This window comes from Rutilus rutilus (genome assembly GCF_951802725.1).
Source record: "Rutilus rutilus genome assembly, chromosome: 1".
NCBI lineage: Eukaryota > Metazoa > Chordata > Actinopteri > Cypriniformes > Leuciscidae > Rutilus > Rutilus rutilus.
Window position 1 is genome coordinate 63,977,040 of NC_140209.1, and position 12,060 is coordinate 63,989,099.

The following is a 12,060-nucleotide window of genomic DNA, read 5'->3' on the forward strand; positions in this document are numbered from 1 at the left end:
CTGTCTGATTGGTGGAGAAAAATAAGGGGGATTGCTGATTGGCCTAACTGTTGCTGGGCACGTGGAAAGCGGAAAGCGGAAAGTGAAACTACAGTAAACTAAATAATAACTATAATAACACAAACATAAGATAAAGTCAGAACCTTATTAACATTAACCATCCAAATGATTTCTAGACAGTTTTATTAAGTTAAAAAAGCTACCAAGTTCTCCTTTAACATTGAGCTCATTTTTTTTTTGTCAATTTGGAGTGCTGTAAATATTTTTGGGTTTGATTTTTGAGTATGTGAGATAATTAAATTTATTCTGCCCTCTTTCTGAGAACAGTGAATGGCAGCCCACGCACATACCTGTATTTACATCCTGTTTTCGGTTGAAGTCCGTAATCGATTGTCGAGTTCACGCGCATAGGTTTAGTAACTATGATCACGCGCGTGAACTCGGCAATCGACTACTTTGGACTTCAACCGAAAGCAGGATGTAAATACAGGTATTTGCGCTGGCTTAAAGGTGAACTAAGTAACTTTTTTTACCTTAACTGAACAGCTTCGGAGTCATTGGAATGGATATATTACTTATTTCGGGTTGAATGGTGGTCGTTTCGCACCCCCCTGGTGCCCGTGAGCGGAAAATATGCACTTGCAACTTTGAGCCGGCGGGCCGCCGGCCGCCGCGTCAGGAAGTCTCGCGCGATATCAGGTCTCGCGATGTAAACAATTGCTTTACGGCCAAAAGAAATCTGCTAAAATGCTGTCATTATTGTGCTCCCTCACGCTGTTCGAACCCGAATGAAGAAGACGTTTTAAAGAATGTCCCATCTGCTTTGATGTCGTTGATCTATAGCCTCTGGTGTCTGAGAATAACCAACGAGTTTTTACAACAGTGTTGTCAAATATCTATTCCGGAGCTGTGGGGGGAGCTCTAGAGAGAAACCTGCGAGAATACAGCGAAGAAATCCCGAAGCTACTGAGTGCTGCTTTAAATAACATCATTTTTATCCATATCTTTCACATCTACTGCAGTCAGATTCACCCGTGTTCACGCTGAAGGAATCACTCACATGACCTGTGCACTTGTAGACACATCAAGGATGTTAAGAGGCTAAAAGCAGGTTTAAAACTTGCTCTATTGAAGTCATCAGGGTGCAAATTTTAAAAAGAGGATAACACGGTGTAGGCAACACCGATTTTTGTAATTGTTCTCTGTATTGACAGCACTCCAAATTGCCAAAAAAATTAGCTCAATGTTAAAATTGACCGGAGTTCTCCTTTAAACTCATGTGATTAAAATCATTGGACAACTATAACATAACTATAGCATAATATTAACAAGCTTTAAATAAGCTTTTCCCAAATTCTCATGGATGTATTGTTTAATAGTTTTAATAGTGATGTAATCATTTACATTTTTAACCTCTATTTTTTTATTATTATTATTATATATAGATATATATATTTTTTTTTACTGGCACTGCAGTAGATCGTGTAGCACGTCACCACGTTCAGTTCAGTTTGGGGCGGAGCTTGTTTTTAGCGGAACTCACGTGACTCATATAATGAAAGCGAAAGCACAGCAGTCGTCAGCTACTGTAGACGCCATTTCAGAAGATTCAGAAACAGAAATGTCTTCACGGATTACTGTAAGTTCGTTTAAACATTTTATAAGCTGTATTAATGCGGAGCATTTACTCTAAACATGTCGAACTTAAACTCAAACAAGGTCACATGTCTCAGTTTGATCGATATACAATCGAAACTCACTTCACGGAAACAGTGAGCAATGTTTGATAATAATCATCGATTTTTAACAGGATCATTTAATAGGCTATGTTATTTTGTAATATTATGTTGTGTATTCTTATTTACATCGATCCTGATTTGACTTTTATTATGTGAATTGTTAATCCTTATAAGAACTAATTTGGGAGATAAACACGTAAACATAGCATTAGATGTACATAAATGTTTTGAGACAAAAAAATATAATATATTTAGACCACTGAAAATATGAAGAAAGTAGCCTATAAATGGGGGCCTGTCCCAATACCCACGGTCTTTGCACTTGATGTGTGAAAACCGGAAGTGTCAAGTGTGTGGGGAACTTTTGATTACATACCCTATTGGAAACACATAAAATACAAGTAACTTTATGTATTTAGATGTGTTTACTTTTCAATATTTTGTACGAAAATCATCTTTGTCTGTTCAGCAGTTCCTGTGTGAGAGAAGACATACTTGATTAATTGAAGTGGTTCTAATTAGGTCATGATAAATTAGGTTATTTAGCAAAATACATACTAATCTCGGTACCCATTAATTATGCAACACTTTACATTTTACAACCAAATGATATAATATCCAATTAATTTAGTCTTTCAAAAGGAAAATAAGTTTTTCTTGACATCTCTCAATTTTTCAACGCAAATTCCTGAACATGATGGGATATGCTTAGCCTCAAATACTGCTCCGATGGGATATATTAGAGTGTGTGGATTTAGTGTGTGTTAATGTGGCGCTGAGCTTTGGCATTTATCAGACCTGGGAGTCTGGGACAGTATTGTATATTTACTTCTATTGAAGATTTTAAAACTTTTGTAACTCCCTTGTGATTTCACTTAATTATCCAGTAACAAATGATTTCAATACAAAATTATCTATTTTAAAGATCACACAATATTCAAAAGCATTTTAGGAGATAAATACATTGAAAACTGAACACTTTTTTGGAATAAGTATCTGGTAATCAGCTGATGAAACATGTTATTCACGCACACAAGACAATAAAAAAATTAAATAAAATAAAACGAAATTGTTAACTGACCTGTTTTTATTAACTGACTATAAGTGGGAAAGGCAATGAAATGGACAAGAGGTCAGACGGCTGAAGCTTGTGTTGAAAGAAGCCCAATTACACTGTGAAATTTACTTTATGCATTAGAGACAGCTGTGATTTATTCTGGCGGTGTTTCACTCTATTGGATGAAGTACAGAAATATAGACAGGCTGCTGTACTTTTAACGGATTTTAACTGTATTTACTTCAGTGTGTCAAATTCAGTTGTGTATGTTCTCTGTATCCACATACAGGTCTGAAATCAAGTCTCTCATCTAGGAGGAAGAGAAGGAGGAACTGCCAGTAAAATGAGTGTGAATGACGAGAGAGATGAGGAGGCGGCGTCTGTTCACACTCAGAGAGCAGCATCTCCAGGATTCAGCTGTGTGTCTATGAAGAGTAACGCCTCCATGATGAAACCCCCTGAATTCAGTGATGGACCATCTCCAGGACCCAGCTGTGTGTCTATGAAGAGTAACGCCTCCATGATGAAACCCCCTGAATTCAGTTATGGACCATCTCCAGGATCCAGCTGTGTGTCTATGAAGAGTAACGCCTCCATGATGAAACCCCCTGAATTCAGTGATGGACCTACTGTGACCTCTGACCTTGTGTGAGTATCATGAAGCTGCTATAGTGAAACTTGAATGTGAAATTACATATCTTGGTGAGAAAATCACAGAAGTAACTTTCTCAGAAATGTTAGTAAATCACTTTGTAATGAAAAAATGTAGAAAGATCTATAAAAATTATTTTTAACTCAATACACAATAATGTTCTTAAACCCGAGTTCACACTGCACGATTTTAGCACCGATTTTCATTTGCAAAATTTTGCGAAATCACTGATAAATGCCCGAAATCAGAGGCAAATCGGTGCTCGTTCACGCGAGTGACAAACATGCAGTTTGCATTATCAAAGACATGATCTAAAAGAGAATCATTGATTAGTTGTGAGATATTTGGCATGCTAAATATTTGGAAAATCTTGCTGTGTGAAATGTGTTCTGACTGAAAATTACATCAGTGATAATCTACAGCCAATGACAGATCAAGATACAGGGCAGCGGGAAGTTCAGGGAGAAGTTATTGACCAGAATATCAGAACACACAAGCTTTACAATTATATCACAAGCTTTACAGTTATATCACAAGCTTTACAATTATATCACAAGCTTTACAATTATATCACAAGCATTACAATTATATCAAACAAAGCACAAACATTTGGTTGACCAGCAGCACATTAAAAATATAATTTATTTACCCCCAACTCTCATTGCAGAAGACACAGTCCTTGCTCCCCTTGTCTCCCCAACCATTTCCTCCTGCATAATCTGTTTTTCTTTTTCTCCTTTTCACTGCAAATCAGCGCACAGACAATTTGGATTGCAAGCTTTTTTTCAAGGCTACCATTTTTAATAACAATTTCAGTCTTGCGTGTGTTTGGTTGTGAAATATAGTTTGTGGACCAGACAGAAGTTGTCGCGATTCTTTCTTTTGTAAAGTTATGCAATGTGAAACCCCCTGTCACCGATCCATCGTGAAATGTGAACACAGCAGCAACTGAATGATACCCCGGATAGTCCCGCAGGGTGAAAAAAACAGTGACCCGACTAATCTAAAAATCGTGCAGTGGAAACTCTGCATTAAGGTCACTAGAAAGCTACAGACATGTGAGTTTTTATCAGGGTTGGAGCAACACTCATCAGGACTGAAGTTGGCTACGCCTGCTATAGATGATACAGTCTAAAAAACACTGGGTTAAAAACAATTGGGTTGTTTATTTAACCCAGCATAATGGGTTGATTTAACCCAGCATAGTTGATTCATTTTTAATATTTATTTAACTTTTTTTTTTTTTTTCATACATGAATTAATGTCTACTGATGAACTTAAATCCTCTAAATAAATAAAAAAAATACTCGACACAACCACTGGCTTGCATGTTTTACAGTATATAGTATATTTTATATCATTTTTAATTCATATTGCCAACATTTAAGCTGGTTTAACAAATATTATCAGTAAAAATGGAACATTTATAAGTAAATGAAGTTCGATTAGACCAGTCTCTGTTGTCCCGTTTCCACCGTAACGGCGCTGGATCTCGTGCCGGCACTTGTGTGTCGTGTTCAGCGGGGGAACTTCAGACCACCGCCCTGTGTTTCACTCATACCTGAAATATGCGGCGACTGGCTCCATAACCTGGCCATAAACAAACAATGTACAGTTCTGAGAACACATTTTAACATCATACGTATTTATATTCTGTATATTTTTGAATAAAATCATATAGTTTTTGAAAGGCATCATGCAGGCGTTTCCATCACGTGAAAAGACAGTGTAGTTAGTGTAGGTGATTCACATCACGACCCTTTATGTTGCTTTGCATAAAATTAAACGATATACAGCACAATAACGAATTTATAGATAAAATAAAATGTACACAAACCTGTATTTTACCGAAGACATGCACCATTTTGATGGAGCTGCACTGCTCTCTCCTGAAGAGGTCGCAAAAAGCCCGCGATAAATAACTCAATCCCTGGGTTGTTAAATACTGAAAAAATAACCTCAAATAATTACCCAAAAGGCTCAACCCAGGATCTTGGTAGAAAAAATAACCCAAGATTTTTTAGAGTGTAGTCTTGGAATCTAGATAATTAGTATCATTAGCCTCTCACCTTGCGACCCTATTCTTGAACATAGACTGGAAAATCACAAATCCAAACTTAAATGGTTGCTGAACTTAATGTGCTGCTTTACATTGATTTTTCTTTTCTATTAAATATAAATCCTTTGCCTGGGCACGTAAAACTGAAAAAGCGGTAAATCCAACCAAGTTGACTTTCAAGTTTGTACCAAACAATCAATATGCTCTGGGAGTTTGAGGCGCAGTAGCCAATATGGCCGCTTGGTGACATTCAAACTCCATTTAGTGATTTACACTTTCGCTTTTTATTGTGAGAGATCGCTTTTTAGATCTCTCACAATACTCCATTATAGCTTCAATGGACAATATCAATGAGATCGCACATGTGTTTAAGTTGCTAAGAGTGGTTGCTAGGGGTGTTGTAGTGTATGAAGTGGTCATAGCCGTGTTTTATCGTGAATAAAGCACAGATATTTATCAGAATCAAGGATTGGAACTAACTGTTTTATAAATTAAGATACTTTTTGTGCAGAAAAAGTTCTACACTGAACTTGCACTAAATGTAAATGAAATGAAAAAGTTTCCACTAGTGGTCAACTGATATCATCACAACATTTATTTCCATCAAGAGGTGCATTAATTGTTGGTTGAGATCTTGTATTGTTAGTCCAGCACTGTGTAAAGTCTCCTCTAGCACATCCCAAAGACTTTCAATGAATTTAAGATCTGGACTCAGAGGAGCCGATTCATGTGTGAAAATGATTCTTCATGCTCCTCACAACCATTCTTTCACAATCTGAGCCTGATGAATCTTGACATTATAATTCTGGAATATGGCCATGATGTGTCTTCCTACATGTTTGTTTAAGAAATGAAAAGCTACACACTTCATCAATTAGGGTTAGAAGAACTGTTGCCCAGAGGTGTAAAGTCCAGGTTCAGAAAGTTAAAGTCCTCCTAATGGCAGGACTTCTACTTACTGACCCCTTGTGTTAACACCTCTGCTGTTGCCAAACATATACCATGCTAGAAACACAATAATGATCCAGTCATAGACTCTTAAGCATTTCAATTAAATTCAATAAACTTTATTAATCCCCAGAGTCGTAAATTTACACAGATGAATACGACTTTGACCCTTCTAAGACTTGTATCATATTATCAGAACAATCATGCTTGTTATTCAAGTTTACACCCAGGTACTTATATGATGTTACAGTCTCAATTTCCGACCCTCGTATGTTTACTGGTACAACTTGCTAAGGATATTTATTAATATTATCTACTAAAATCAACCACAATTTCCTTAGATTTGCTAGCATTTAGCCTACACTGTAAAACTTTTCACTGTAAATTTACAGTAAAATACTGGCAGCTGGGTTGCCAGCCACATACTGTATTTTTACAGAACTAGTACTGTAAACTGCATATACAGTATTGTACTGTAAAATGTTGTACTGTAAATTTACAGTAAAATACTGGCAGCTGGGTTGCCAGCCACATACTGTATTTTTACAGCACTAGTACAGTAAACAGCATTTACAGTACTCCACTGTAATTACCAAATACAGTATATACCACATACTTTTACAATATTAAACTTGTCTACAGCAATAAATTGTATAGTAGTCACACTAGGAAAAAGAAAACAACATTTTCTGGGTTTTAAAACATTTATTTTGGTTAAAAGCAAAGATCAGAAAATTGCCTTCTGTGAACATGTTGGCTGAATTTTTTTAAACATAAAATTCAATTTTAACACTTAACAACAAACAGGTACCACTTAGCACTTAATTAAAGGGATAGTTCACCCAAAAATTTAAATTAGTCCATGTTTTACTCACCCTCAAGTCATCCTAGGTTTATATGACATTCTTCTTTCAGACGAATACAATCGGAGTTCTATTAAAAAATGTCCTGGCTCTTCAAAGCTTTATAACGACAGTGAATTGCTGTTTCTGTTTTGAAGTCCATACAAGTGCAAACGAAATCCCATTCAAAGTCTTCAAGTTTTTGCAGAAGTGAGGACACCTGTAGGCTTACAGTGTTCTTTTTTTGCACAACTTGGCCAGTTTTCTTTGAAGTTACTTGTCCTTTCTTTGTTTTTGATCCACGTTCAGGATTGATGTCAAGAAAGCGTCTAAAAGGCAGAAAAGAAAGAAAAAAAAACAATGAAATATTATGGACTGAGTTTATATATTTTGACAGAGAGAGACAGCACAAAAGATGTGTAAATAGAAACCAGATAACGTTTTTAACGACTAGTTTGTTTGGATAAAACTGAACAACATGAAAAAAAATGCAATGTTGGATGTCGTGATCAATAACTGATATTTTTTCTGCCCTGGTTAAAATACATCAATTCAATGTGTCTGTTTACATGTGCACTGTCAACTAACTAAACTTTTGGAAGTGGGGTTGCCAGATTTAAAGTTTTATTCTACAACTTTTAATATCATCCCCTCATCAGGTCCATCAGAGTATCAGTGGAAAGGCAGCCATAGACTCTGTTTATTTAGAGCACACATTGCCAGAATCCAGCCCAAACCTTTGTGACAGAAATAATTTAACTTTAATTGCAAGCCTTGCAATGTTTATTGCATACATGACTACATGATAATGTTAAACATGACATTTACCAGACTAAAATGCATGTTTGCACCCAAAAATGAAAATTCTGTCATTATTGCTCACCCTTAAGACTTTCGTTCATCTTCTGGACACAAATTAAGATATTTTTGATGAAATCTGGGAGGTTTCTGTCCCTCCATTGACATCAATGTCATTGCAACTGTCAAAGCCCAGAAAGGTGGTAAAAACATTGGTAAATAGTACATATAACTACAGTGGTTCAACCTTAATATTATGAAGTGACGAGAATACTTTTTGTGCGCAAAATAACCCCAAAATAACGACATTGTTGAATAATCTCTTCTTTTACATGTCATTCTCCTACACTGTTTTGTGAGGATGAGTGGGCCGGAGCGTATTAAAGGATAACTCTTGCCAAAATGCAACCTAGGGTCTTTTTGTTAATCTACCCGAGGCAAACTTCCATTTAAAAGCATAATTAGGATGGAAACACCACTTTTAAGTTTGACCGTATTTTCGTTTACGGTCAAATTGCCTTTTGAATGGGAGTGCTAGGGGCACGACTATGATAGCATTAAAAATCGCTATTTTTTTAAACACTAAGGAGGCTCGACACAACATGAAACTGTGCTGGAAGAATCACCAGGGGCTCTACACATGAACTCCAGCATTGAGAACATTGTTTGTGTACACAGAGTTTACTAAAAAGAAAGATTTTGAACAACTCGCTGAAGCTGTGTCCGCCGGCATTTTGACGGTGTTTAGTGTTTTATGCCCCCAACGGCGCCTTCCAGGCAGCGAGGGGATGGGTAGGTTTAATGTTGAGGGTAGGGTTAGCTGCCTCTAAGGAGCCATTGGGGGCTTAAAACACCATCAAGCCATTTTGACAGTCAAAAATAGTCGATCTAATAACTTTATTCTAGAGCTGCTGTAAAGCCAAAACAATCTATGTTACTGTAATTTCCTATTATCACTGTAAAGCTGCTTTGAAAATCTATATTGTTATAAGCGCTATATAAATGAAGGTGACTTGACACTGTTTACACTACATCAACAGCGTAGGAGAATGACGTGAAAGAGTAGAGATTGTTGAATAATGTCGTTATTTTGTTTTTGTGCACAAAAGGTATTCTCATCGCTTCATAATATTAAGGTTTCACCACTGTAGTTACATGGATTATTTAAACAACGTTTTTACTACCTTTCTGGGCCTTGAAAGTTGCAAAGACGTTTCTGTCTATGGCTGGTTCAGAAACCTAATTTCTTCATTTGTGTTCTGAAGATGAACGAAGGTCTTACAGGTTTGGAACGACATGAGGGTGAGTAATTAATGATAGAATTTTCACTAATCCTTCAACTGAAAACAACTTGCACTGACATATCTTAAATATGTGACTGCCACTGTTTTGTCTCAAGATGCACACCAGTAATGTTTTTTTTTTTTATTAGACATTTTTTATAAAAGCTGCTTTAATACCCTAATTTTATTAAGGCCTAGACCTGGCTTAAGCTAAGTCCAGTATGGAAACCAGGGCCATATTGTTCATACCAGTAGTCAGCTTAATAAATACTGTCAAGACAAGTCACAATTCAGTCTAATATTTATATGAATGGCAAATATGCTAATAACTAACCTCTGAACAAACTCAAGGTGCTGCCTCTTCCTGGTACTGCAAGCTGAAGTTCTAGGAGGAGGCAAACCACGCTGTCAGACCAGGCCAGGGATGAAGAGGCTGTGATCCTTTTCACACACACCTTGACCTTCCAAACGTAATGTCCAGCACTGGTTGCTTAGAGATTGACCTGTAATTGAAAAAAAAAAAAGAATTAATAAATAATATTAATAATTAAAATAACTATTGTGGGTTCCACTGTGGTTCGATGTAGTTGTCTATCTGTTCATAGTTCTATAAATTAAAATTTTCACCTAAAAATTAAAATTGATTAGGGTTAGAACACTAAAACGCACTGCCATATTATTTTGCTTGTTTTAAGCATAAACTCACTAAATTTTGACTTATTCTTTCAGAAAACAAGACAATTTTTACTTGTCAATTAAATGCTTCTTCATGTAAGAATTTTAGATATCTGGACTGGAAACAAGAAAAAAAACACTAATTAAGAAAAACATATTTTGCAGTGGAGTGAGTAAATGATGGATTTTCATTTTAGGTTTAAACTTAAACCTTTAATGTTTACATACCAAATAAGGCGTGGACTCTCTGGCAAATGTAGATTGCTGGACATCAGAGTTGCAAATTCCTGAAACAATTTTTAAAAAGAATTAATAAATAAAAAAAATGTATTCATCTTCAGCACAACCATGATCAACAGAACCAAAACATAAAACATATTACAGATTAATGGGAACATGGATTTTCTTGTGCTAGCAAAATTCTGACAACGATTCAAAAGCACGATCACAGAACTGACACAGCATTTGATAGCATTTATTTTTTTTATTTTTTTTACCACATAACGTTATACTATAACTGTAACACTACTTAAAAGCACTTACATTAGCACTGGACCGTCATCAGATTAACTACAAAGCCTGAAACGAAAAAAAAAAAAAAAAAATATATATATATATATATATATATATCAAAAGCAGGTCATGCAAATAACATGGTATATGTTGCCTATTATGTGAAATATCGAAGTTAACGTTAACGTTACTTGGTAAACAGGTGGAACAGAGTGAATTGTTTGCGCGGCCGCGGTAGTAAACCGCGTTCGCAAAATCAAACCAAATAAGCATTCATGAAAACAATGTAGAAATGCGAACGCAAAAAAAACAAAATATATTGGCTTACCGTATCACTCAGTTGAACAATTTTCCATCTTCTCAAACTCTAAATCCCACTAATCGTCACAGGCGCAGGTTAGATTATTCAGATGACAAATTCTTCCATCCGTCTTCATGTAGCACGTTAATGTCGCCCATTTTTTGCTGCGTCACAGGCAACTAATGTTTGAAACACGAACCGAAGCTCACAAAAGCTTAAAAATTGCTCACAGATTCGCAGACACTGTTTATCTTGTTAACAGGAATGATTATTTTGTTCAGTTGAATCCCGCTGACAAATCAAGTTTGCCTGTAGTAGCTACTGTCGGCGCGCGTCTCATTTGAACTGAATTGAGCGCGAAAGAAATCAATCCCACAATGCAGTGCTTTTACAGTATGATACTGTATTACGAATTTATCGGGTTGAAAACAGAAATGTGCTGTATATTTACAGCTGTTCTGTAAAATATACAGCCTAATACTGTATTATGGAAATACAGTACAATTCTGTAGGAAATTCGCTGTAAATTTACAGTAAAGTTTTACAGTGTAAGACCGCTTACACCAATCCACAAAACTCTCGAATAGCTCCCTATACTCGCCCTCATCATGGTCTGTTATACAGTCAACAATATTACTATATTATATATTATTATAACAATTATTGCTGAGTCATCAGAACATTTCTGGAGGTGACGGGTTTCAGAGTTGCACTGAAAGTCTGATGTATAAAAAGTAAATAAAAAGGAGCTAAAACCTTTCCTTGAGGGACTCCAGTACTGCACTTCACTACTTGAGATACCAGTCATGCATTCTCACATACTGTGGTCTGTTTAAGAGATTGGTTAACCAAATGACAAGACTCTGATGCTCTCAATCTCCATCATTCTCCATTCTCCATTTAAGTAGTGAAGGCTGTATAGTATTAAATGCACTCAAGAAATCAAAGAATGTAATTCTGATGATGTAATCCAGAGTCTCTAAATGACTTAGTGATTTGTGTAAGAGATAAATAATTGCATCATCGACCCCAAGACCAGTTTTATAGGCAAACTGTAGTTTATCCTCAGCACAGCACTCATTACCTGCTTAATATGGTGTAATACTAATCTCTCAAAGACCTTCATCAACTGCGCTGTTAAAGCAATTGGCCTGTAGTGTGAGAACTCTGAGGGGTTTGTTATCTTAGGCACT

General features: G+C 36.2%; 1 protein-coding gene across 3 annotated transcripts in view; it reads left to right on the forward strand.

Annotated features, from left to right (window-relative positions):
- The first annotated feature begins 1,537 nt into the window (after positions 1-1,537).
- The window catches only part of LOC311295317 (NACHT, LRR and PYD domains-containing protein 3-like), a 61,405-nt gene continuing 50,882 nt past the window's right edge, over positions 1,538-12,060 (forward strand). For 2 of the 3 annotated variants that reach the window (XM_084416630.1, XM_084416632.1), the window contains exons 1-2: positions 1,551-1,639; positions 3,086-3,444. In XM_084416630.1, the coding sequence (XP_084272756.1) occupies positions 3,140-3,444 (305 nt within the window). In that variant the 5' untranslated portion in view covers positions 1,551-1,639; positions 3,086-3,139. Of the gene's footprint in view, positions 1,640-3,085; positions 3,445-12,060 lie in introns of all 3 variants that reach the window. The other variant, XM_084416631.1, reaches the window with a different exon arrangement.